At 42.0% G+C, this 27,310-nt stretch overlaps 2 protein-coding genes across 2 annotated transcripts in view; both read right to left on the reverse strand.

Moving 5' to 3' along the window:
* The window catches only part of LOC139172298 (arf-GAP with dual PH domain-containing protein 1-like), a 30,317-nt gene extending 17,097 nt beyond the window's left edge, over positions 1–13,220 (reverse strand). Inside the window, exons 1-5 of the mRNA XM_070761263.1 lie at positions 12,809–13,220; positions 9,087–9,217; positions 7,806–7,897; positions 5,383–5,468; positions 742–854 (exon numbers count right to left, since the gene is read on the reverse strand). The gene's annotated coding sequence lies outside the window, so the exon portion shown is untranslated. The remainder of the gene's footprint in view (positions 1–741; positions 855–5,382; positions 5,469–7,805; positions 7,898–9,086; positions 9,218–12,808) is intronic.
* Positions 13,221–21,668: 8,448 nt separating this feature from the next.
* LOC139172688 (cytochrome c oxidase assembly protein COX19-like) lies at positions 21,669–25,658 on the reverse strand. Its single transcript, XM_070761926.1, has 3 exons — positions 25,480–25,658; positions 22,923–23,034; positions 21,669–21,812 (listed from the first exon to the last, which is right to left on the reverse strand). Exons 1-3 carry the CDS (start codon positions 25,556–25,558, stop codon positions 21,710–21,712), a joined length of 294 nt encoding a protein of 97 aa, XP_070618027.1. The 5' UTR covers positions 25,559–25,658; the 3' UTR covers positions 21,669–21,709.
* Positions 25,659–27,310: the final 1,652 nt, after the last annotated feature.

Raw genomic sequence — 27,310 nt, forward strand, 5'->3', positions numbered from 1 at the left:
GCATACAAATCTAAATAAATGAATGAATGAATGAATGAATGAATGAATGAATGAATGATGTTCTGCGATACTGTTCATAGCCAAAAATAGTGTAATTACTTCCGCATCTCTACTTCGCGGAAAGTTGACTTTCACGGGAGGTTTTGGAACGCATCCCCTGCGAAAGTCAAGGGAACACTGTATTAGATTTGTTCTATATGCTTGTTTTATATTTATTCTGTGAGCTGCCTCGAGTCTTCGGAGAAGGACGGCATACAAATCGAATAAATTGAATTGAATTGAATTTACTTTTGGCACAATATCTCCAGAAGGTCCAGAAGCCACCATGAAGTCCCAATCCTTATTTCTTTCCCAATTGTGGGAAGGAGTGGAGTCACATCTATGAAGAAATGACCCAGCAATGGTCCCTTTCCAAAATGGTAGGAGCTATCAGTACCTTGGACAGCACTAGCCATGATGCCGGTTGGGGAATTCTGGGAGTTGAAGTCCACATATCTAGTTACCAAGTTTGAGGAATGTTGGGCTAGACCTTGGATTTCAACACTGCCTCCTAGGCCCAAAAGAGGATGCGGGGGAAAGTGCCTTCCTCTCCGCGGTCCATTTTTGCTCCCAGGGGGGTGCAGGAGGCCAAGAACTGCCTGTCACACCCCTGGCCACACCCACCCAGTCACATGACCACCAAGCCACGCCCACAGAAACTTTTTTTTTTTTAATTGAATCCCACCACTATCACCTCCTTACATCATTTCTGTTGTAGTACTTCAGGGCTCCTTCCCTTTCCGAAAGGACAAATTTTCTGCTGAGAAATTGCCCGTTGTCACGACCCCTCTTCCACAGATATCCTTCCCGGTAGCCTGTGTAGAAACAGGAAGAAGAAACGGTGTTTTCTACTGGAAGCCGATGGGTATTTTGTGATAAGAAGATGAAACCTAGATTGTTCCCTTGTGACTGACCGTCTCCTGGTGGAGATAAGAGGTTCGGTTTCTGCTTTATTAAAATCTTTATTAAAAAATCTTTGTTAAAATTTTGCACGTAAAAATACACTGCTCAAAAAAATAAAGGAAACACTTAAACAACACAATATAACTCCAAGTAAATCAAACTTCTGTGAAATCAAACGGTCCACTTAGGAATCAACACTGATGGACAATCAATTTCACATGTTCCAGGTTCCTAAGAGGCCAGTAAGGGGCATACATAAGTGCACTGGTGTGCCTTTCGTCCCCTGTCCAATTGTCTTTCCTTTCTCTCACTTATCATATATATTTTCTTTCTTTCATATACCCTCCCCTCTAAGTTCACTTTACCCTTATATATATTACTACATGTCTATTTTTCTTCCTATGTATTTGTGTATTGGACAAATGAATAAATAAAAAATAAATAAAATGTTGTCAGCACCTTCAACTTTGTCCAGAACAAAGTATTCAATGAGAATATTTCATTCATTCAGATCTAGGATGTGTTCTTTGAGTGTTCCCTTTATTTTTTTGAGCAGTATATTTATTTGTTATATAGAAGATATAATTTGTCCACCATATTGTAGACTATCACTATCGTGACCTGATATTTGGGTATTTGTATCTAGTGTGTTTGTTTTCTTTAGTTCTGTATATTATATTGCATAATATACTGCTCAAAAATAAATAAAGGGAACACTTAAACAACACAATATAACTTCAAGTAAATCAAACTTCTGTGAAATCAAACGGTCCATTTAGGAAGCCACACTGATGGACAATCAATTTCACATGTTGTCAGGACCTTCAACTTTGTCCAGAACAAAGTATTCAATGAGAATATTTCATTCATTCAGATCTAGGATGTGTTCTTTGAGTGTTCCCTTTATTTTTTTTTGAGCCGTCTATTTCAGTTGGGACCTCAGGACCTGTTTACATGATAACTAGTAGCTGGATACAATATTAATAAAAATATTAAGGATACAAGCAACAGTTACAGTCATAAGTGGGAGGAAATGGGTGATAGGAATGATGAGAAAAAACTAGTAGTAATAGTAGTCTAGACTTAGTAAATAGTTGGATAGTGTTGAGGGAATTATTTGTTTAGCAGAGAGATGGTTTTCCAGCAAAAACTGTCCTTGTGTGTAGTTGTCTTTGGTGTGCAATGCACTGTAGCGACGTTTTGAGGGTAGGAGGTGAAACAGCTTATGTCCAGGATGCGAGGGGTCAGTCAATATTTTCACCACCCTCGTTTTGACTCGTGCAGTATACAGGTCCTCAATGGAAGGCAGGTTGGCAGCAATTGTTTTTTCTGCTGTTCTGAAGTCTGTGTCGGGCTTGTTGGGTTGCAGAACCAAACCAGACAGTGATAGAGGTGCAGATGACAGACTCAATGCTTCCTCTGTAGAACTGGATCAGCAGCTGTTTGAATACTTTGAGCTTCCTGAATTGGCGCAGAAAGAACATTCTTCGTTGTGCTTTTTCGATGATGTTTTTGATGTTAGGTGACTATTTTAGTGTCATTTAGAAGGAAGGGCAGATATCGATCTACTCCCAGGCTCCTTGGTGCAACCGAGGAGTAAAACAAGAGATTGTACGTTCCATCTTGAGACAAAGAGGAGTAAGAAATGCCAAAGTTTTCATGAGGACGCCCTTAAACGCTGTTGTGTGTTGCTCCCACCCCCCCCCCCCAAAAAACGCCTTCTACCCTAGACCCCAGCTTTGCAACCACGATGTTCCCAGCTGCACCATTTCCACCCCACGCCCACTGTTTTAGTAACAACAGTGCTATTGTTGAGCTCTGCACAGAATAAAGGATTGAGGGCCAGGCGTGAAAGAGGGTTGTTTTATTCATTTTCCTTGGAAGACAAGAAGAAAGAGCCTTGTGTAAGAACATAAGAACCTAAGAAGAGCCATGCTGAATCAGACCAAAGCCCATCGAGTCCAGCATTCTGTGTCCCACAGTGGCCCATCAATTGTCCATGGGGATCTTGAGCAGAAAGAGAAGGCAAGACCCTCCCTTTCCCTTGACCCCCAACAAATGGTACTCAAGGCAACCCTGCCTGCCTCAACCAACATAGAGTTAGCACATGGACATCCGTTTCAATAACCACCGATACACTTGGCATCCATGAATCTGTCTAATCCTGCCTTGAAGCTATCAATGCTGACAGCTGTCACGACCTCTTCTGGAAGGGAATTCCATGAACCAAGGACCCTCTGGGTGAAGAAATATTTCCTTTGATTTGTCCTCGCTTTCTTACCTAGGAGCTTTAGGGAAGGCCCCCTTGTCCTAGTATTGTGTGATTGAGAAAATAATTTTTCTCTATCCGCCTTTTCAATCCCATGCATGATTTTATACACTTCGAACAAGTCAACCTTTAAATGCCGTCTTTCAAGGTTGAAGAGACCAAGGCGTTACAACCTGGTTTCATAAGGGAGATGCTCCATTTCCTTGATCATTCTTGTTGCCCTTTTTTGCACCTTTTCCAGTTCCATTATATCCTTCTTGAGGTGCAGTGACCAGAACTGTACACAGTACAAAAGTAGCTTTTGTGTTTTGCACAATGAGCACTAAACATCTTATTTTATGCTTCCACACCTCAGCCTGGATCTTTTAAACAATGTGTGATGTCCATGCCAGCCTCTTTTATTTATTTATTTGTTTGTTTGTTTGGTCAAGCAGCATTGGTAATATAGAAAGATACAACAATCTTCAGAGAGGGGCGGCATACAAATCTAATTAATAATAATAATAATAATAATAATAATAATAATAATAATAATAATATACATGATACTAGTAAGATAAACATTAGGACAGGGGATGGAAGGCACGCTAGTGCACTTATGCACGCCCCTTACTGACCTCTTAGGAATCGGGAAAGGTCAACAGTGGAGAGTCTAAAGGTAAAATTTTGGGGGTTAGGTGATGATACTACAGAATCAGATAGTGAGTTCCAGGCATCAACTACTTGGTTACTAAAGTCATATTTCCTGCAGTTGAGTTTAGAGCGGTTTAATTTAAGTTTGTATCTGTTGTGTGTTGTGTTCTCTAGCTAACATTTCCCCCTCCCTCCCTCCCTCCCTCTCTCTCTTTCTCTCTCCCCCTCCTGCAAGAAGCTCTTGCTTGTCCTTGTAAGGAAGGGGGGCCAATGCTTCTCATTTCCTACACAGTTGCCAACACCAAGGAATCAGCAAGCAAGCAGCCTGCCTGTTGGAGCTGCAGAGCCTAGAGACAGACTGACTACGCTAACAGGAAGTCCAACACTGGACGGTTTTAAGAAGAGATTGGACAACCATTGAAAGGGTATGGGGCAGGGATGGCGATTCTATGCCAAACGTGGCACAAGTGAGGGCATGTGAGACATTGCCTTATGTCACGGTACACACAGGCCTCCAAACATTCACAGGTGGAAGGAAAGAAAGAAACAATCAGTTTCCAAATGATTCTGAGTCTTGCTAATTTTAAGAGCGACCTGAGCTCAAACCACCACTTCTGAACAAGTGGTTCACATCCTGCTTGGCCAGATAAAAATAAATCAAATTACTCAGGTCTTTCAGTGAGGTATGCTTTCTCCTTCTTCTTCTTCTTCCTCCTCCTCTTCTTCTTCTTTCTCTTCCTCCTCTTCTTCTTTTTCTTCTTCTTCTTCTCCTTCCCCTCCTCCTCCTTCTTCCTCCTCCTCCTGCTGTTCTTCTTCTTATTCCTCTTCTTCCTCCTCCTCCTCCTCCTCTTCTTCTTTCTCTTCCTCCTCTTCCTCCTCTTCTTTCTCTTCCTCCTCTTCTTCCTCTTCTTCTTTCTCTTCCTCCTCTTCTTCCTCCTCCTCCTCTTTTCTTCTTCTTCTTCTTCTGCTTCTTCTTCTTCTTCTTCTTTTTCCTCTTCTCCTCCTCCTTCTTCCTCCTCCTCCTCCTGCTGCTTTTCTTCTTCTTCCTCTTCTTCTTCTGCCTCCTCCTCCTATTCTTCTTCCTCCTCCTCCTCTTCTTTTCCTTCTCCTTCTCCCTTTTCCTTTCCTCTTCTTCCTCTTCTTCTTCCTCCTCTTCCTCTTCTCCTTCTTCCTCTTCTTCCTCCTCTTCTCTTCCTCCTCTTCATCTCCCTTTTGTAGGAAACACAAGCTTCTTTTGCACACCTCTATGGCAAAAGCATCAAGTATTGACACAGCTGGAGCACAAGCCAGACAACAAAATGATGAAGTTGAGAAACCCTGATTTAACTAACACATACTGTAAAATCAGGATTCTATGTAATACTTGCTCGCGATAATCAGTTACTCCATTTTAGACCAAACACAGAACTAAAGTGGAAGCAAATATGCTGAAAGTTTCCCCCCCCCCCCCCCAAAAAAGGCTTAAGTCAATAAGAACTTTGAACAGTAAACATTTAGATTCATACTAACGAAAGAAAAAAAAATATATTCTCCATTACCTGCAGAATAAGGCTCCTGTTTCTCGGTGAAAATGAATTCTTCCCTTTCGTATTTAGCCCTAATCCATTATTGTTCCCGTAACAGTCTTGACAAAAAGAAGAAAGAAAGAAAACCAGAAAAAGGATGAATATAATAATAATAATAATAATAATAATAATAATAATAATAATAATTTATTAGATTTGTATGCCACCCCTCTCCGAAGACTCGGGGCGGCTCACAACAATGATAAAAACAATATTATACTGGCACAAATCTAATATTAAAAAAACCCTAAAAACCCTATCATAATTAAAAAACCAAACAGCACATACATACCAAACATAAATTATAATAAGCCTGGGGGAAAGGTGTCTCAAATCCCCCATGCCTGGCGGAATAGGTGGGTCTTAAGTAGTTTACGGAAGACAAGGAGGGTGGGAGCAGTTCTAATCTCCGGGGGGAGTTGGTTCCAGAGGGCCTGGGCCACCACAGAGAAGGCTCTTCCCCTGGGGCCCACCAGACGACATTGTTTAGTTGACGGGACCCGGCGAAGGCCAACTCTGTGGGACCTTATCGGCCGCTGGGATTCGTGCGGTAGCAGGCGGTTCCGGAGGTACTCTGGTCCAATGCCATGTAGGGCTTTAAAGGTCATGACCAACACTTTGAATTGTGACCGGAAACTGATCGGCCTCATGCCTCATCTAGCACCATTCCACTTCCCTCTCTCTTTTCCCCTGTCTCTATCTCTCTTCTTCCATCTCCTTCCTTCCCCTCTTCCCCCAACCTTTCTCCCCTCTTCTCCTCTCCTCCACTCCACCCCACTTCCTTCTCTCCTGTCATCCCTCCAGTTCTCTTTTTTTCCATCTGTTTCTTTTCGTTGTTGCATGTAGAGCCCAAAACTTCTGTTGCAGCTAAGTGAATTTTGTCCCATTTTTCCAAACATAGCATTATACTCATTAAACTCAATGTGATTAATTCTATAATTGGTGTTTGGTTCCATTCACACGTAAACATCTATAAACCTCTATTGCAGGGTGGCGCAGTGGTTAGAATGCAGCACTGCAGGCTACTTCAGCTAACTGCTAGCCATAGTTCAGCAGTTCAAATCTCACCACCGGCTCAAGGTGGACTCAGCCTTCCGTCCTTCCAAGGTGGGTAAAATTGAGGACCCAGATTGTTGGGAGCAAGAGGCTGATTCTGTAAACCGCTTAGAGAGGGCTGTAAAAGCACTACAAAGCGGTGTATAAGTCTAAATTCTATTGCTATTCTTTGCTACAAATAAATTTGCCCTGGAAGGGTTTTTTGGGACAACAAATAATACAATTTGGTTACCTAAAACAACAACAACAAAAGCAAAACAGAGCTATTGTTTTCATAGAAACATAGAAACATAGAAGACTGACGGCAGAAAAAGACCTCATGGTCCATCTAGTCTGCCCTTATATTATTTCCTGTATTTTATCTTAGGGTGGATCTATTTTTATCCCAGGCAAGTTTAAATTCAGTGACTGTGGATTTACCAACCACGTCTGCTGGAAGTTTGTTCCAAGGATCTACTACTCTTTCAGTGAAATAATATTTCCTCACGTTGCTTTTGATTTTCCCCCCAACTAACTTCAGATTGTGTCCCCTTGTTCTTGTGTTCACTTTCCTATTAAAAACACTTCCCTCCTGAACCTTATTTATCCCTTTAACATATTTAAATGTTTCAATCATGTGCCCCCTTTCCCTTCTGCCCTCCAGACTATACAGATGGAGTTCATGAAGTCTTTCCTGATACGTTTTATGCTTAAGACCTTCCACCATTCTTGTAGCCCGTCTTTGGACCCCTTCAATTTTGCCAATATCTTTTTGTAAGTGAGGTCTCCAGAACTGGACACAGTATTCCAAATGTGGTCTCACCAGCGCTCTATATAAGGGGATCACAATCTCCCTCTTCCTGCTTGTTATACCTCTAGCTATGCAGCCAAGCATCCTACTTGCTTTTCCTACTGCCCGACCACACTGCTCACCCATTTTGAGACTGTCAGAAATCACGACCCCTAAATCCTTCTCTTCTGAAGTTTTTGCTAACACAGAACTGCCAATGCAATACTCAGATTGAGGATTCCTTTTCCCCAAGTGCATTATTTTACATTTGGAAACATTAAAGTGCAGTTTCCATTGCTTTGACCATTTATCTAGTAAAGCTAAATCATTTACCATATTACAGACCCCTCCAGGAATATCAACCCTATTGCACACTCACTTCATCAGTGAGTAAATAATCCAATTGCCATCTCATGCAAGTCAAGAGTTTTCAATCCATCAAATGTCAAGGAGGTTGGTTGGCTGGTTTTTAATCCGCAGAAACCAGCCTTTGGGATGAAGATTATAGCACTCCGGAGTACCAGGGAAATATTTCTCCCCAAAATGTTTGAGCCAAAAGATGGATACTTACAGGCAGTCTGAAAAATTTGGCTTATAATAAAACGGTGGGATTTTGGATTCGTATTTAGCTTTGGAGATTGTGTTTCCCGTGAAAGCCATGAACTGCAAATAAAGAGGAGATAAATTTAATTTTCAAATTCAGCAAAAACATGTGACACATAGAGAATATAGTTTGTCATCTATGAATAAATTAATTAACTGCCTTGGAAATGGATCTGGGTTGGGCCAAGAGGCAAAAGAAAGCATTAAGCTCCTCCCATATTTGGGTATACCAGGGTGATTCAACATAAAAAACATGTATGTATGTATGTATGTATGTATGTATGTATAACATATTTTTGCTGATAATGAAAAGGATCTATTTATATACATATACAGTGGTACATCTACTTATGAACTTAATTTGTTCCGTGACCAGATTCCTGAGTAGAAAAGTTTGTAAGAAGAAGCCGTTTTTCCCATAGGAATCAATGTAAAAACAAATAACGTGTGTGATTGGGGAAAGCACAGGGTGGTTGATAGATTAGATAGACAGACAGAGAGACGGTTGGATGGATGGGATGGGATGGAGAGAGACAGACAGGCAGATACAGATAAGAGATAGATGGATGGATGGATGGATAGAAAGATAGAAAGATAGATAGATAGATAGATAGATAGATAGATAAATAGATAAATAGATAGATAGATAGATAAAAAGATAGAAAGATAGATAGATAGATAGATAGATAGATAGATAGATAGATAGATAGATAGATAAAAAGATAGAAAGATAGATGGGGTGGATGGATAGATAGATAGATAGAGAGAGAAAGAGAGAGAGAGAAAGAGAGAGATAAATAGATAGATAGAGAGAGAGAGAGAGAGAGAGAGAAAGAGAGAGAGAGAGATAAATAGATAGATAGATAGATAGATAGATAGAGATAAAGAGAGAGATAAAGAGAGAGAGAGATAAATACCGTAGATAAATATATATATATATATATATATATATATATATATATAGGGAGAGAGAGAGAGAGAGATAAATAGAGAGAGAGAGAGAGAGAGAGAAAGAGACAGAGAGAGAGAGAGAGAGATAAATAGAGAGAGATAAATAGAGATAGATAGATAGATAGATAGATAGATAGATAGATAGATAGATAGATGAGGCATGTGTGTTTGCATAGCATGTGCATATATGTGTTATGTATGCATATGGGTTGATTATATTCTTTTGAGAGCAGGCAATGATTCCCAGAGTGACTGTAAAGGTGACCTTATCTACCTAAATCTTCAAACGACCCCTCACCTCAATTTGTGCCGAGTCCCATTCATCCATCCGGACGGATTTGACCTTGCTGATCTGGGGGATGTTGCGATGGATCCCCGAGCAATTTAAGCAAATGAAGACCCCCAAGGTGTGAGAGGCCCAGTCTGGATCTGCGGAGGGAAAGATGGGAGGGAGGAAACAAGCATGGCAGCGTGTAAGTCGGAGGGTGGGGAAGAAACCAGCATTTTGGACATCAACACCCTAGAAAATGTCCAGAGATACTTTACCAGAAGAGCCCTCCACTCCTCCACTCGCAACAGAATCCCCTACGCAACTAGATTCACAATCCTAGGTTTACAAAGCTTAGAACTACGTCGCCTTAAACATGACCTAAGCATAGCCCATAAAATCATCTGCTACAACGTCCTTCCTGTCAACAGCTACTTCAGCTTCAACCACATCAACACACGAGTGCACAACAAATACAAACTTAAAGTAAACCGCTCCAAACTCGACTGCAGGAAAAAAGACTTGAATAGTTGATGCCTGGAACTCTCTACCTGACTCTGTAGTATCATCACCTAACCTGCAAAACTTTACCCTGAGACTATCCACTGTTGACCTCTCCCGATTCCTAAGAGGTCAGTAAGGGGCGTACATAAGTGCACCAGGGTGCCTTCCGTCCCCTGTCCTAATGTTTTCTCCCCTGTACTAGGATCATGTATATAAATATTATTATATCTTTGTCTACTACCAATACGTACGTGACAAAACAAACAAACCAAAATAAATGAATAAATAGGTTAGGCATTTTTACAAGCAGTGTGTAATGTATATGATATCACTGCAAAGTTATTGTCACACCCAAGACGATCCTCAGATCACAATCAGATGTTTGGATTGTGGATTCCAACCTTCCTGCTTTGTGTATCGCTGTTGTCGATCCACCCTACAAAACACAGGTAGCCTACGAAACACAGGTAGCACAACTTGTTCAATCAGGGACGGTTCGAAGTTACAATGGCGCCCCCAAAAAGTGACCTAAAACCCTTTTTTCCCAGAGTTATGACATTTCCAATATCTCAATGGTTGTGTGATCTAAATTATTTTATTATTATTATTTTAAAATTATTTATTTGATTTCTATGCCGCCCAATCCAAAGGACTCAGATGTTTGCACTTCCTAAAATGAAAGCATGATTCTGGACCTCATGATTTTGCGCAAAGAATTGATTCTCCTGTGAATTGACAAAGCTGCTATCGCTAGCAAACTGATTATCCATGTACTAATGTGTTTATTTTATATATCTATATATCCACTGTATATCTATACATCTATACATCTATATATCTACATACACATATATGTATCTATGTATTTACATATCTACATATCCATGTACAGTATCTATGTATCTATATATCTATATCCACATCTAAATATCTATGTATCTATGTTTTTATATATCTACAATGTTTCCCTGAAAATAAGACCCTGTCTTATATTTTTTTTGAACCCTGAAATAAGTGTTTAGCCTTATTGCCATGCACTCAAAAGCCCAATTGGACTTATTATCAGGGGAGGTCTTATTTTGTAGGAAACAGGGTATATATCTCTATCTCTCTATCACAGTCTCTCTCTCTCTCTATCTCTATCTCTCTATCACTCTAGATATCTCTCTATCTATCTCTCTAACTCTCTCTATATACAGTATCTATCTATATGTCTGTCTATCTATCTATCTATCTATCTATCTATCTATCTATCTATCTATCTATCTATCTCTAAATATCTCTCTTTATCTATCTATCTATCTATCTATCTATCTATCTATCTATCTATCTATCTATCTACCTACCTACCTACCCACCCACCTATAGGGGGGTGTTATACAGGCAAAGCACCTAAAATACCAAACTTGTGCAGCAGTAACGCTATCATATCTGTTTGTGCAGGTGTGTGTATTTTTTACGAGACCCAAAAAAATAGGCCAATACCAATTGGCGTTTCCAAAAGAGTCTTCATTGGCCCTATTACTACAAAGCCGATCAGAAAGGTAAGGGGGGGGGCATCGGAGCAACAATTCCTACAGGCTGCATGGGGGGGGCCGAATCCCCCTCCCCAAAAGAAAAGCAGGGCAGGGGAGGGGGGAGAAAGAGACTACAGAACCCAGACCCAAACGCTACCTCCCATTCATACTTTATCCAAGCCCCATGCCTTTCGACTCCGAGAAGGGGCTCGCTTACAAGAAGGGGCTGATGGGTGCCCCTCTCCCAATGCTCATTATGGATTCCAAAGTGGGGAGGGGGACCCGTGAGCCCCCCACACACACACAAGACCTCTCCCACCCGGCAAAAGGCGAGGCTGGCATTCCAGCCCCACCCAGACCGAGCCAAATAGAGCTGGGATGCTCCCTTGAGTGCCAGGACCTTGGCGGAGCCCCCCTGCTCATCCTCTCCTTCTCCATCACTAGGGAGGGGGGGCTAGGGACCTCTGCCACACACACCCCACCCAGAAAACCCAGCCAGCCCCCCCCTTCAGTGCCTAGCCAAAGTCAAGCATCCTTGATCTGCACTGCAGTTGGCAGCCGGCTGGCTCGGCATGGGCGATGACATCACTTGGGGCTACGTCAGCGAGGGGGGGGAGTAGAGAGAGAGAATGGGGAGGGGTCCCCCCAATGGGGAGGAGGGAGAGGGGGGGCAGCAGGTTGGTTTCTGCCTCTTCCTTGACATGGTGGGAGGAATGAAAACCTTCCCTTTGGATTGAGGGGGGTGGGGGTGTCCCCAGGACCCTCGGTGGGTTTGACAAGGGAGGGGGCGGCAAGAATGGGAGGGGGGAGGCGTCGGAAGAGTTTCCCCTGCTCATCTCTTGCCAGACAAGTTGCCAGGAAAGGCATTCCCCCCCCCCCAAGAAACGCAAGGGGAGCCCCCCCCCCCAATTTTCCTGCCTGCTACTTTGGCTGAGTTGATTGCAGGGGGGGGGGTGAGAAATCCAGGGGAGGGTCTTCCCCCCCATATACAGACACATGACCCCACCAGGATTTTAGGGAGGGTGGGGTCCCCTGCTTTTCTTGGGGGGGGGGGAGAAGGCAACCCATGCTTTGCACCTCATCATCTTTCTCTCTTTTTCTTTCCCTCTCTTTCTTTCTCCCCCTCTCTCTTTCTCTCTCTCTTTCTCTTTCTTTCTTTCTCTCTCCCTCTTTCTTTTTCTTTCTTTCTCTCTCCCCCTCTTTCCCTCTTTTTCTTTCTTTCTCTTTCTTTCTCTTTCTCCCTCCCCCTCTCTCTTTCTCTCTTTTTCTTTCTCTCTCTTTCTCTCCTTTTCTTTCTCTTTCTTTCGTTCTTTCCCTCCCTCCCTCTTTCTCCCTCTCTTTCTCCTTGAGGACCCCCTTCCTTCCCCCATCACCGCCTCCCCCCCCGCCGCCGCGCCCCCCCCCTCGCCCGCTTCCTCTACTTTCCCCCCCTAAGGGAGAACCCAGAAGCCGCGGCTGGGGGAAACGAAGCCGGGCGCTTCCTTCTCCCTTTCCAGCACTCCCAGCACTCGGGGGGAGAAGGGAGAGGGAGAGAAGACCACGCAGCAAGCAAGCCAGCCCGCCGCCCCCAGCCCCATCTAGTCCGCTTAGTAAAAGCAGAGGAGAAAGGGGGGATCTCTCTCTCTCCTCTTCCCCTCCTCCCTCTTGCGGGTCCCTGCACCTGACCGGGCAAGGAAGGGATGGAGGGGACGCCCACCCACCCATTTAAAGGGACCCCCCCTTTTGACTCACCGCTGGCTTGACAGTCGGCGCACCCGCCGTTCCCTTCGCTCTGCAGCAATTCCAGCAGCGCCGTTTTGTTCCTCTCCTTCGCCATGGTGGGGGTGGAGGGGGGGTGGAGGGGGGGTCCCTCCTAGGGAGGGAAGGAGGGGAGGGGTCGTCCCTCCTCCGCCCCGCCTGCCCTCCTTCGCCTTTGGCCCTTAGCCGGTCTGTGGGGCGCGTTTAAAGAGGGGAGGGGGCGGCATCATGCAGAGAGAGACACCCCCACCCACTGTCCTGCAAAGGGGGAGGGGGGAGGGCCAGGAAGGGTCCCTCGCCCGCCCAGGGGCTCAGCATCCCCGCTGGAGGGCAGGGCTGCCTTGGGAAGGCTGAGACAGGGCGGGTGGAGGGAGGTTCCGCAGGCTTCCAGCCCCGGCCAGCCAAAGAGAACAGTCGACCAACAACTCCGAGACTCTCGCAATCCTCCCCCCTCCCTTCCCCGTCCACTCCGCCCCGCAGCTATTCGGAGAAAGACCGTCTCGAGGGCGACCCCTGCTGGCCGAAAAGAAGATCGACGGGCGGCCGACGCTGCAGCATCGCTTGCCGGCCGGGCCAGGTGAGACGAAGAGCGCAGGTGACTTTATTTATTCATTCATTCATTCATTCATTCATTATTTTATTTATTTATATTTTATTTTATTTTATTTATTTTTATTTTATTTTAATTATTTTATTTTAATTATTTTATTTTATTTTATTATTTTATTTATTTTTATTTATTTTTATTTATTTTAATTTATTTTATTATTTTAATTTATTATTTTAATTTATTTTAATTTATTTTAATTTATTTTAATTTATTTTATTATTTTATTTTATTATTTTATTTATTTTAATTTATTTTATTTAATTAATTTATTTTATTTTTTATTTTTTATTTATTTTGTCCAATACACAATGAAGGTTATAGAGCAGTGTTTCCCAACCTTGGCCACTTGAAGATATTTGGACTTCAACTCCTCAAAGTTGAAATTTCCACTGTCCTCCTCAAAGTTCCAATTTATTGCCGGAGTTTTTTTCAAAAGAAAAAAAAAAGAAAGTCCAGTTGCCTCCTGAAAAAAACACATTTGGGACAACCCTAACCTGGAGGACTGAGAAATTCCTCTACAGACTTTTAACCTAAAAATAACCGGCAGGAAAGGAAAGCAAACCGAAGTAGGACACACAAGTCGTTAATGGGACTCAGCTCCAAGTGAGTCCATCGCATTTAACTCCACGTTTTCTTCCATTTTTTCATTCGTCTTTCCTCAATGGAGTTTGATACATGTGGCTCTTGTGTTTTGACCTACATTTCATTCCAAAGTCTGCAGGTGAGATGACTTTTTTGAACGGTCCCACTTGACAGGCACATTCTGAAGACTTTAAAAAGAAACATAGAAACATAGAAGACTGACGGCAGAAAAAGACCTCCTGGTCCATCTAGTCTGCCCTTATACTATTTTTTGTATTTTATCTTAGGATGGATCTATGTTTATCCCAGGCATGTTTAAATTCAGTGACTGTGGATTTACCAACCACGTCTGCTGGAAGTTTGTTCCAAGCATCTACTACTCTTCCAGTGAAATAATATTTTCTCATGTTGCTTTTGATCTTTCCCCCAACTAACTTCAGATTGTGTCCCCTTGTTCTTGTGTTCACTTTCCTATTAAAAACACGTCCCTCCTGAACCTTATTTAACCCGTTGACATATTTAAATGTTTTGATCGTGTCCCCCCTTTTCCTTCTGTCCTCCAGACTATACAGATTGAGTTCATGAAGTCTTTCCTGATACGTTTTATGCTTAAGACCTTCCACTGATTTCGTAGCCTGTCTTTGGACCCATTCAATTTTGTCAATATCTTTGTGTAGGTGAGGTCTCCAGAACTGAACACAGTATTATTCCAAATGGGGTCTCACCAGCGCTCTATATAGCGGGATCACCATCTCCCTCTTCCTGCTTGTTATACCTCTAGCTATGCAGCCAAGCATCCTACTTGCTTTTCCTCTTCATCATTGTGCTGCCCTAAAAGAATGTGACTTTTTTTCTTCTTACCATGTACCGATCATACACAAGTGAGTCACTAGATATCAACAATGGAATAAAACTTCAGTTTTAGAAATCCAAATTCTTCCTATATATAATCAATGACCACAAAAATACTGTACTATGCTAAATCCTAAATCCTATACTAAATATTATACTAAATACTAAAATACTAAATACTATATTAAAAATATTAAATTTTTGTGTGCCGCCTTGAGTCTTTGGAGAAGGGCGGTGTACAAATCTAAATAATAATAATAATAATAATAATAATAATAATAATAATAATAATAATAATAATAAAAAATTAATTTATGCCGCCCTTCTCCTTAGACTCAGGGTGGCTTACAACATGTTAGCAATAGCACTTTTTAACAGAGCCAGCCTATTGCCCCCACAATCTGGGTCCTCATTTAATAATAATAATAATAAATCAGAAATGTAACAAAGTCTATAAAGGCTGTGAGAAATGATGGTCAACAAAGAGATTGATTTGGCGCAGTTGTATATACGTAGTTTCTTTCTTTCTCTTTCTTCTTTTCTTTCTCTTCTTCCTCTCTTTCCTCTTCTCTAACTCTTCTTTACTTTTAAAAATGTTATTAATGTGTGATGCTGTTCTCTCCTTTCTATTTAATTAGGACATTAACTACTTATTATGATAGAGGTTCGATGCAAAAACTATGTATTTGTACTTGTTTTTATATTCCTCTTGCTCAAATTTCTCTTTCGCGATTTGTACATATTGTGGTGTTGTTCTTTCTTCAATAAAGAATTTTTTTAAAAAAAATCTTTTTTTTCTTTTTTTTGTTAGCAAAATGTTTCTGAGCCAGCTGAAATTCTTACCTAACGATTTGCTCCTGGACAGAATGGCAGTTTTAGTAGCACAAAACAACAACCATTAAACAATCCCCTTGGTGGAACTGGCCATCAAATTTATCGAACAATATTTATGATCCAACCCGTCCTGATTGACGCTGAGTGGCAAGGGCCATAACAAAATGAGCCAACCGATAAAATAAAACTGGGATACGGCTTTAGGCGGGCAAACCATTTTACATGCATAATGTAAGACTGTTTTAAACCTCTGTTTTAAAATTATTTTTTTATTTTTTATTTATTTATTTATTCTTTGTCCAATATACAATACATATGGAAGAGAATAGACATTAAGTAATATATATAACGATAGAAAGTAAAAAGAAGAGAAGTAGATGGGAGGGAGAGAATATATATGATGTAAGAGATAAGGAGAGAATATATATGATATATATATAGATAAGGAGAGAATATATATGATATATGAGATAAGGAAGACAATTGGACAGGGGACGATAGGCACATCAGTGCACTTATATACGCCCCTTACTGGCCTCTTAGGAACCTGGAGAGGTCAATCGTGGAGAGTCTAAGGGAGAAGTGTTGGGGGTTGGGAGTTGACACTATTGAGTCCGGTAATGAGTTCCACGCTTCGACAACTCGATTGTTAAAGTCATATTTTTTACAGTCAAGTTTGGAGCGGTTAATATTAAGTTTGAATCTGTTGTGTGCTCTTGTGTTGTTGCGGTTGAAGCTGAAGTAGTCATTGACCGGAAGGACGTTGCAGCATATGATCTTGTGGGCAATACTTAAATCTTGTTTTAGGCGCCGCAGTTCTAAGCTTTCAAGACCCAGGATAGATAGTCTATTTTCGTAGGGCATTCTGTTTCGAGTGGAGGAGTGAAGGGCTCTTCTGGTGAAATTCATGTTTGGTCCAGTAAAGGAGTTGCAAGGAGAGGTAAATCAATAGAAAGAATCGAGCTTCTTCCCGTGGTTGCAAACATATTGGAAATCCATCTCATCAGACCAGGGAGTGAAACGATCAGGAAGAGAGCAGCTGAAATTGATCCAAGATACACAGAGTAGTAGCGCCAACGGCTTTTTTTTAACTACCGCAAGATTCTCCCTGGTGTATCCTCCCTTGCATCATTGTGTTTCTCTCTTGAAGTGGCGTAGCAGCAAACACGACAGGATTCCAGATGAGTTCGTCCCTTTTTCCTGCTTTCTCACTGTTCTGTCTCAGCAAGCCCACGACCCAAATTAAAAGTCACACCCACCCAAAAAATGATAGAAAATACATATATGTTGATTACAACATGTTCAGGTGGAAAATGGTTAATGGTTCCAACTCAAAATTAGTCCCATTCTGGTTCAGTGTTCCCCGCTTAATTGTCTCTGAGATAATAATAACAATAATAATAATAATAATAATAATAATAATAATAATAATAATAATAATAATAATAATAATAATAATATCATCATCATCATAACAACAACAACAACAACAGAGTTGAAAGGGACCTTGGAGGTCTTCTAGTCCAACCCCCTGCTTAGGCAGGAAACCCTACACGACTTCAGACAGATGGTTATCCAACCTCTGCTGAAAAGCTTCCAGTGTTGGAGCATCAACAACTTCTGGTGGCAGCCTGTTCCACCGATCAACCGTTCTGACTCTCAGGAAATTTCTCCTTAGTTCTAAGTTGCTTCTTTCCTTATTTAGTTTCCAGCCAGATTTGTGGCAACCCCTGAGATATTGGAATTCTTTAATAAAGTCTTTAAAAAATCTTTAATAAATGCACCATAAAATACACAAAAACATTATTGTAAAAAGGATGTGGAGACTCTAGAAAGAATGCAGAGAAGAGCAACAAAGATGATGAGGGGACTGAAGGCTAAAACACATGAAGAACGGTTACAAGAACTGGACAGGGGAGATATGATAGCAATGTTCCAATATCTCAGGGGATGCCAAAAAGAAGCAATGGGTGGAAACTAAACAAGGAGAGAAGCAACTTAGAACTGAGGAGAAATTTCCTGACAGCTAGAACAATTGACCAGTGGAACAGCTTGCCTCCAGAAGTTGTGAATGCTCCAACACTGGAAGTTTTTAAGAAGAGATAAGATATCCATTTGTCTGAAGTAGTGTAGAGTTTCCTGCCTAGGCAGGGGGTTGGACTAGAAGACCTCTAAGGTCCCTTCCAACTCTGTTGTTGTTATTGTTGATATTATTATCATCATCATCATCATCATTTTTAATCAGCAACACAACACAGCAAACGAGATCACTATGCTGGATTTCGTATTTCATCACCAGTCGAGAGCTTCCCAAAAACCTAGGACTGTGTGATTGTATTATTATTAATTATTATTATTATTATTATTATTATTATTATTATTATTATTATTATTATTATGTCAATGCAACACAGCAACGAGACCACTATGCTGGATTTCGTATTTCATCACCGGTCGGGCGCTTCCCAAGCACCTAGGACTGCGTGATGTAGCGGCGAATTATGTTTGCCAATCCCAGTCAAGCGGCCTTTTGCAATTGACAGATGGAGATTTTGTCAATTCCGATGGTTTTCAGATGTCCGCTGAGATCCTTTGGCACTGCGCCCAGCGTGCCAAGTACCACTGGGACCACTTTCACTGGCTTATGCTAGAGTCGTTGCTTATTATTATTATTATTATTATTATTATTATTATTATTATTATTATTATTATTGCTAATATAATTACTATTTTTATTACTATTATTATTATTACTACTATGTATTTTGTCTACTGGGGTTTGGTTTTTTTGGGGTTTTTTAGACTTTGTAATGTAAAACTGTTATTTTAGATTTTAATTATTAGATTTGTTACCATGTATTGTTTTTATCACTGTTGTGAGCTGCCCCGAGTCTACAGAGAGGGGCGGCATACAAATCTAATTAATAATAATAATAATAATAATAATAATAATAATAATAATAATAATAATAATAATATTACTGCTACTACTACTACACTACTCCTACTACTCCTACTATTAAATAAAGACAGGTTCTCCTCACCACCACACACACCCCTAAATCACAAGGAGACCTCGATTGTCTTTCAACAAACCTTACCCCACAATTTGGATAACACAAACACATCAGGGCTGGTTGAGAGGAAGGCATCTCACTGCCATCTTGGTGACTCCACTAGAGGGGGAAAAGGAGGGGGCAGAGGTTTGATCTTTTTTGGGGGGGGGATGACCGATCAGGTGCGATGCCCTTGCCTTGACTCTTGTACTTGAACACTAGCCAAAGGAGACAGTGTGGACCTCTGGATTGTTGATCCTCCCCTCCTTTGATTGACCTGAGATGAGGTGAGTGGATGTTAAATATTTCTCATTTATTATCCAGGTTGTGGCCAAACAGACACTGTTGGTCAAAGGGAGCCGTTTGTGACGCCCAGATTCTTCCCACCGTTGTTCTACGTCCTACCATCGCCTGGAGCCAAATTCTCCACATAATCTTTTTAAGAATAAAAATTCTGTTGATTATTTTCCCAAGAGGTGGTCTGCGTAGTTTCACAATGCCTCGGTTGGTCAGTCTCAAAACATTCTGACCCCTTTCCACCCCACCTCCCCATACAGCTGTTTCTATAAGTAGCTCTGGCCCAGCTCCTGCCCCAAGGAATGTGCAGGTGGATGTGAGGGAGACATCCACATGCTGCAGGCCTGTTTTGCTCCCAGTGGAATCTGCCGACGAAGTCTCCTCTGACCAAGGAGGCCTGAGTGACAGGGAGGAGGAGAGTTTGGCAGACAGCCCAGGAGGAGATCAATCATCTGTATCATCTCTGGATTCTGAACAAGAATGAATGACACATCCACGCATGCGTAGTGATGCATAGGAAGCAACAACTGAAGGATTATTACAAGAGAAAACGAGGCCACCTGTGGTTGGGTGGGGCTGCTGTAATTAGTGCTGCTGCTATAAATAGCAGTGTGTGGGTTTGGCCGTTGTGGAGAATTATCTGATGGTTGTGTTTCATGAATGTCTTGCTGACTCCGGCCTTTATTTGTTGATTTTTCACCACTTTGAAACCAAAGTACTGTAGAGCAAAGTGTGTTTCACTTCGTGGAAGAAGAAGGGCTGTGACTTCCTTCACAGCTGCAAGCTAAGTACTTACGAACTGATAAGGGACTTGTACAAAATTACCCGGTTGTTTTGGGACGAGTGCTCTTTGCAATACAAAAAGAGTGCTTAGTTTATTTTGAATTTTGTGATAAAGAACATTGTTTTGAATTTTCAAACGTGTGTGTGTGTGTGTCTGAAATTTGTACCCTTGAATTTTCGGGAGGCTCCTACCAGAGAGTCCGGCAGAACTGTAGTCCTCGATTTACAACAATTCACTTAGGACCGTTCAAAGTTACTACGGCACTGGGGAAAAAATCGATGATTACTTAGACCCTCTAAAAAAACAAGTCAAAACAAGTGCAGAGAAGAGCAAGAATGAGGGGACTGGAGGCTAGAACACATGAAGTACGATTGCAGGAACTGGGTAGGTCCACTTTGATGACAAGAAGGACTAAGGGAGACATGATAGCAACGTTCCAATATCTCAGGGGCTTACCCCAAAGAAGAGGGAGTCAGGCTATTCTCCAAAGCACCTGAGGGTAGAACAAGAAGCAATGGGTGGAAACTAAACAAGGAGAGAAGCAGCTTTATTTTTATTTTATTTATTGTTAGAGTTGGAAGGGACCATGCGGGTCATCAAGTCCAACCCCCTGCCTAAGCAGGAACCCTATAGCATCCCAGCCAAATGGCAGTCCAATTTCCTCTTAAAAATGTCCAGAGTATTGGAGTTCACAATGTCCGCTGGTAGGTTGTTCCACTGGCTGATCGTTCTGACCGTCAGGAAGTTCTGCCTTATTTCCAGGTGGAATCTCTCCTTGGTCAGCTTCCAGCTGCTGTTCCTCGTCCGGCCCTCTGGTGCCCTGGAGAATAAAGCGATCCTCTCCTCGATCCCCTTAGAACTAAGGAGAAATTTCCTGACAGTCAGAACGGTTGATCAGTGGAACAGCTTGCCTCCAGAAGTTGTGAATGCTCCAACACTGGAAGTTTTTAAGCAGATGTTGGATAACCATCTGTCTGATGTAGTGTATGGTTTCCTGCCTAAGCAGGGGGTTGGACTAGAAGACCTCCAAGGTCCTTTCAACTCTGTTACTACTACTACTATTATTATGATTTATTAGATTTGTATGCCGCCCCTCTCCGAAGACTCGGAGCGGCTACTACTACTGCTGCTGTTGTTGTTGTTATTATTAGTCTAATCCACCATAGCTAATTTATATTAGCTAGAATTCAGCAGGAGGACAAAGAAAGCTAAATCTTGAATAAAAACTCAGTACAAAAATCTGACAGCAATGTCGTTTGGCGGGACCCAGAAGAAGAGCCTTCTCTGTGGCGGCCCCGACCCTCTGGAACCAGCTCTCCCCAGATATCAGAGTTGCCCCCACCCTCCTTGCCTTTCGCAAGCTCCTTAAAACCCACCTCTGTCGTCAGGCATGGGGGAATTGAAATTTCCCTTCCCCCTAGGCTTATAGAATTTACACATGGTATGTTTGTATGTATGATTGGTTCTTTAAATTAGGGTTTTTTCTAGATTATTTTTAACATTAGATTTGTTTACATTGTCTTTTTATATTGTTGTTAGCCACCCTGAGTCTTCGGAGAGGGGCGGCATACAAATCTAATAAATACAATACAAAATACAATCACTTCCGATGATTGGCTTAAGTGTTTAATATTCTAATATCAATTTTAATAAAAGTCCAAACATTCTATCCAAAGGCATTGCAACCCCCTTTTTTCTTAAAGGGAAAAATCATCCCAAAACTACTGAAACAGCTGGAAAACAAACCTCACCATCCTTCTGGAGCGAACGCCTTCAAATCCGTCATTTGCTTAATTTCTGTGACCTTTTTCGAGAATAACTTTTTCTTAAAACGAAATGCTTAAAACGAGGCCGCAGATTCTGGGGGTCCAAATTGAGGGTCAGGAGGGATTTTGTTGCACTGTCGCAGGCTGGTCTTCGGGTTTCTCTTCCTTTAGGTCTTTAAACCCCAGTTTTTCCAGGGGTTCTTTGGCCATTAGTTGCCTTGAAGAAATCAAAACAAGATTGGGGAAAAAAATAGTTAAGACTTCAAAGCTGCCCCATTTATCCATGTTCATTTCCATTGTTGAATAATTTAGTTTCTCTAAAAGCAATCACACACACACACAAAACACACACGTCCCAAAGGATTATATTGAGTTCTCTGTGTGTGTATATCTGACTGTGTGTGTTGTGTATGAGTGTACGATAAACTCTAGAATAGATACCGAAGACTCCTGCACATGGTACAGGACAAGAGAATTTAGCATCCTATGTACCCCAACACATACTTTGAGTTAGTACATTTCTGTTTCTTCTGTAAATAAAAATATACTTAACAGTTGGCAGGCAGCGATTCACAAGACAGCAACTATACCACAACAAAATACGCTTGCTGAGAGGGTTAAGCTTTTCTTAAAGCAATGTTGGCTTTTTATATCAGAATCATCATTATTTAAATGTACAATTCATAGTAACTCTAGGCCGCTTGGAGAAGGAGTAGCTTGATTTCTTAGAGGAAAATAATGTGTGTATGTGTGTGTGAGAGAGAGAGAAACAGAGAGAGAGAGAAAAAACAGAGAGAGAGAGAAAAAACAGAGAGAGAGAAACAGAGAGAGAGAGAGAAACAGACAGAGAGAAAGAGAGAGAGAGAGAGAAACAGACAGAGAGAGAGAAACAGACAGAGAGAAACAGAGAGAGAGAAACAGACAGAGAGAGAAACAGACAGAGAGAGAGAAACAGAGAAAGAGAGAGAGAAACAGACAGAGAGAAACAGAGAGAGAGAGAAACAGAGAGATAGAGAGAAACAGAGAGAGAAAGAGAGACAAACAGAGAGAGAGAGAAACAGAGAGAGAGAAACAGACAGAGAGAGAGAGAAACAGACAGAGAGAGAAACAGAGAGAGAGAGAGAAACAGACAGAGAGAGAAAGAAAGAAAGAAAGAGAGACAAACAGAGAGAGAGAGAGAGAGAGAGAGAGAAACAGAGAGAGAGAATAAAGAAATTGCCTTCCTGTCTTGAGATTGCACAGACCAGAGATGTCTGAAGAGCTAATTTAGCAAAATCCGGACTCGTGCAAAGCGAGCCAAACATCCATTAACCTCAGCAGTTCTCACCTCTCCATTCGGCATTCGAGGTATTCTTTCGACTCCTGTCTGCACAATCCGTTCTCAAAGTTATTTGCCCGCAGACATTTCATGAATTTTTCTTTGAAAAGCGTACATTCTCCTGTACAAAAAACAGAACAAAAAACAGCTCACTATTTTTTGTTTGTGTTCGTTTAGAAGAAAAAGCAAAAGATGCCTAGAATTAGTATATAGTATATATATAGTATATAGTATATAGCGTATATAGTACAGTATATAGTGTATGCCGAAGACAATATGAGGGGTCTAGAGCAGTGTTTCCCAACCTTGGCAACTTGAAAGTATTTGGACTTCAACTCCCAGAATCCCCCAGCCAGCAAATGCTGGCTGGGGAATTCTGGGAGTTGAAGTCCAAATACTTTCAAGTTGCCAAGGTTGGGAAACACTGCTCTAGAGAAAGGATGAAAGTTCTTGCACAGATGAAAATGTCTAGGGGGGACATGATAGACGTCTTCCAATATCTCAGGGGTTGCCACAAAGAAGAGGGAGTCAACCTTGTCTCCAAAACACCTGAGGGTAGAACAAGAAGCAATGGATGGAAACTAAACAAGGAGAGAAGCAACTTAGAACTAAGGAGAAATTTCCTGATAGTTAGAACAATGAATCCGTGGGACAGTTTGCCTCCAGAAGTTGTGAATGCCCCAACACTGGAAATTTTTAAGAAGAGATTAGATAGCCATTTGTCTGAAATGATGTAGGGTTTCCTAACCAAGCAAGGGGTTAGACTAGAAGACCTCCAAGGTCCCTTCCAACTCTGTTATTCTATATTTGTGTTCTGATATCGCAGGGACTGCCCCAAAGAAGAGGGTGTCAACCTATTCTCCAAAACACTTGAGGGCAGGACGAGAAGCAACGGATGGAAATTAAATAAGTAAAGAAGCCACCGAGAACTAGGGACAAATTTCTCGACAGTGAGAACAATTAACCCGTGGAACGGCTTGCCTGCAGAAATTGTAAGTGCTCCAACACTCAAAGTTTTTCAGAAGAAACTGGACAGCCATTTATTTATTTATTTACCTAATTCGACTTCTCGCCACCCAATCCCCAAGGACTCCCTGAGGCTTACAATAAACAATATAAATACAAAAACAATAAAAAAGAAGTCGAATATAAAACTGGAAAAAAAAACCTCATTAAAATAAAATTAAACAATAAAACCCTCATTTGCCTGAAATGGTATGGGGTTTCTCATCTGAGCCGGGGGGGTTGGACTAGAAGACCTCCAAGGTCCCTTCCAACTCTGTTATTCTATTCTATTTCACAAACTATGGGTTACTAAAAATATTCCACCCAAAACACTACAATCCTAAGCTGCATCAACAGGGGAATACACTCCAAGACCAGGGAAGTCTTAATACCACTCTACTATGCCCTGGTCAGACCACACCTGGAGTACTGTGTTCAGTTCTGGTCACCACACTTCAAAAGAGACATTGAAACTCTGGAGAAGGTGCAGAAAAGAGCAACCAAAATTATCAGGGGTCTAGAAACCAAGACTTACGAAGAGAGACTGAGAGAACTGGGCATGGATAGCCTAGAGAAAAGGAGGGCCAGAGCGGACATGATAGCAGTCTACAGGTATACGAGGGGTTGCCACAGAGAGGAGGGGATCACTTTATTCTTCAGGGCACCAGATGGCCGGACAAGGAACAACGGCTGGAAGCTGACCAAGGAGAGATTCAACCTGGAAATAAGGAAGAACTTCCTGACGGTCAGAACGATCAACCAGTGGAACAACCTACCAGCGAACTCCAATACTCTGGACATTTTTAAGAGGAAATTGGACTGCCATTTGGCTGGGATGCTATAGGGTTCCTGCTTAGGCAGGGGGTTGGACTTGATGACCCGCATGGTCCATTCCAACTCTAACAATAAATAAATTAAAAATAAATAAATAAATCACATTGAGGCTCATCCTGAGATACGAAATCTTTCTTTTGACACCATTGAGCCCCAAATTTATGTCGCTAAGTGACTTTGGTCCCATTTTACAATTTTTCTCGGCAGAGTTGTTAAGTGAATCACAGCAGTTGTTAAATTAGAAACACGATCATTAAGTGAATCCCCATTGGCTTTGCATATCAGGAGGTTGCAAAAAGGGGGTCCCAAGATCCCAGGGACACTACAACCGTCATATATGTGAGTCAGTTGTCAAAAATATGAATATACACCACGTGTCTATGCTACAACGGCCATAAGTATGAGGAATGGCCAGACGACTTTTTTTTTCAGTGCCACTGTAACTTCCAACACTCACTTAAGTGAACCTTTGTGAGTCAAGGTCTAGCTGTAGTATTTTTCAAACTTGGCCACTTCTGTAATGGACTTCAACGCCCAGAATTCCCCAGTCAAACATGGTGGACTAGGGAATTCTGGGAGTTGAAGCCCACACGCCTTAAGGCCAGAGAGGTAAAAAGAGCGAGGGCGGCGACGCTCTAGATTTGCCATCTCTATGGTGGGAGTTCTTCACGCCGGGCGTCTCCGTAGGATGGACAGCCGCGCATGCGCACTTCCCCTCCCCCCTCACCGAAATGATCCAAAGGGAAGGCGCCTTTGTCCGGCGCCTTCGGCTTGAAGCTTTTCGACCCGAAAACCATGGTGGACATGACGGCGACGGACGAAACCGACGGGACCGAGGCCCGTCGCTAAGCTACGAGCGCGGTTCTCCTCCCCCACTTCCGGAATGAGGGAGCCCAGTCCAGGCCTGGCGGCGGAGCACCGAACCAGGCCAGACCGAAGGAGAAGAAAGCCGAGCGAATCGAGCGGGAAAACGCTCGGGCCCGCCCCTTTGGAACGTCGGCGGGGAATTGCTGCAGAGCGGCCGCCACGTGCTCTGGTTGCAGCAAGAAAATAAAATAAAAATATGGACTGGCCAGAGAAGCCACAATGGGGCGGGACGGAGAAGCAAAGATGCTCCTAAATCCTTGCATTCGTTGCCCGGGACAGGAGGCTCCAATATTGGCCACTTTAAGACTTGTGGACTTCAACTCCCAGAATTCTCCAGCCTGCTATGCGAGGACCTTGATATATAAATTGAGGGGAGGGGGATTTATCTATCTATCTATCTATCTATCTATCTATCTATCTATCTATCTCTATCTAGTCTGTCTGTCTGTTCTGTCGGGCTCTCTGGTAGACTCCTCCCAAAAATGCACAGATACAATTTCAGACACACACACACACGTTTGAAAATTCAAAACAATGTTCTTTATAATGAAAATTCACTTAAACTAAGCCCTCTTTTGGTAGAGCAAAGAGCAATCGTCTCCAAACAAACTGGTAAGTTGTACAAGTCCCTTATCAGTTCTGTGATATTTAGCTTGCAGCCGTGAGGCAATTCACAGTCCTTCTTCTTTCACAAAGTGAAACACACTTTGCTCTGGTTTAGTTTCAAAGCGGGGAAAAATCAGCACACAAAAGGTCAAAGTCAGTAAAACAGTCACGAAACACAACGATCAATCCTCCACAATGACCAAACCCACAGGCTGCTATTTATAGCAGCCTCACTAATGACCACAGCCCCACCCAACCACAGGTGGCCTCATTTTCTTTGATAATAATCTCTCAGTTGTTGCTGCCTATGCATCGCTCTCCGCATGCGTGGCTGTATCATTAACTCCTGTGCTGAATCCAAGGAGGAGCTAGATAATTGATCTCCTTCTGAGCTGTCTGCCACACTCTCCTCCCTGTCACTCATGTCTTCTTGGTCAGAGGAGCCTTCATCAGCAGATTCCACCGGGGGCAAAACAGGCCTGCAGCATGTGGATGTCTCCCCCACATCCACAGTCCTTGGGGCAGGAGCTGGGCCAGAGCTAACCACAACACTATCTATCTATCTATCTATCTATCTATCTATCTATCTATCTATCTATCTATCTATCTATCTATCTATCTATCTATCTATCTATCTATCTATCATATCTATATAATCTACCATCTATCTACCTACCTACCTACCTTTCTTTCTATCTATCTATCTATCTATCTATCTATCTATCTATCTATCTATCATAGCTATATAATCTATTATCTATCATCTATCCAGCTATCATGTCTATCTATCATCTATTCTATCGTTGATCATCTCTACCATCGTCTGTCTAACCTATCTAATATAAATAAATATATTTTACTAATTTATTGATGAAATTATTAAATTGATATGCCACCCATTCATTTTCATACTTTATTAATTCATGTGTCCCCTCTGGCTGTTAGGCAACTCTTTACGTTGCCTTTATAAGTCCAAGTAGTTCTCGATGTACAGCAGTTCATTTAGTGACTGTCCAACGTCACAGTGACACTGAAAAAAATCGATTTCTGACCATCCTTCACACTTAACGACCGTTGAAGCATCC

Source organism: Erythrolamprus reginae, chromosome 9, assembly GCF_031021105.1.
Source record: "Erythrolamprus reginae isolate rEryReg1 chromosome 9, rEryReg1.hap1, whole genome shotgun sequence".
Lineage (NCBI taxonomy): Eukaryota > Metazoa > Chordata > Lepidosauria > Squamata > Dipsadidae > Erythrolamprus > Erythrolamprus reginae.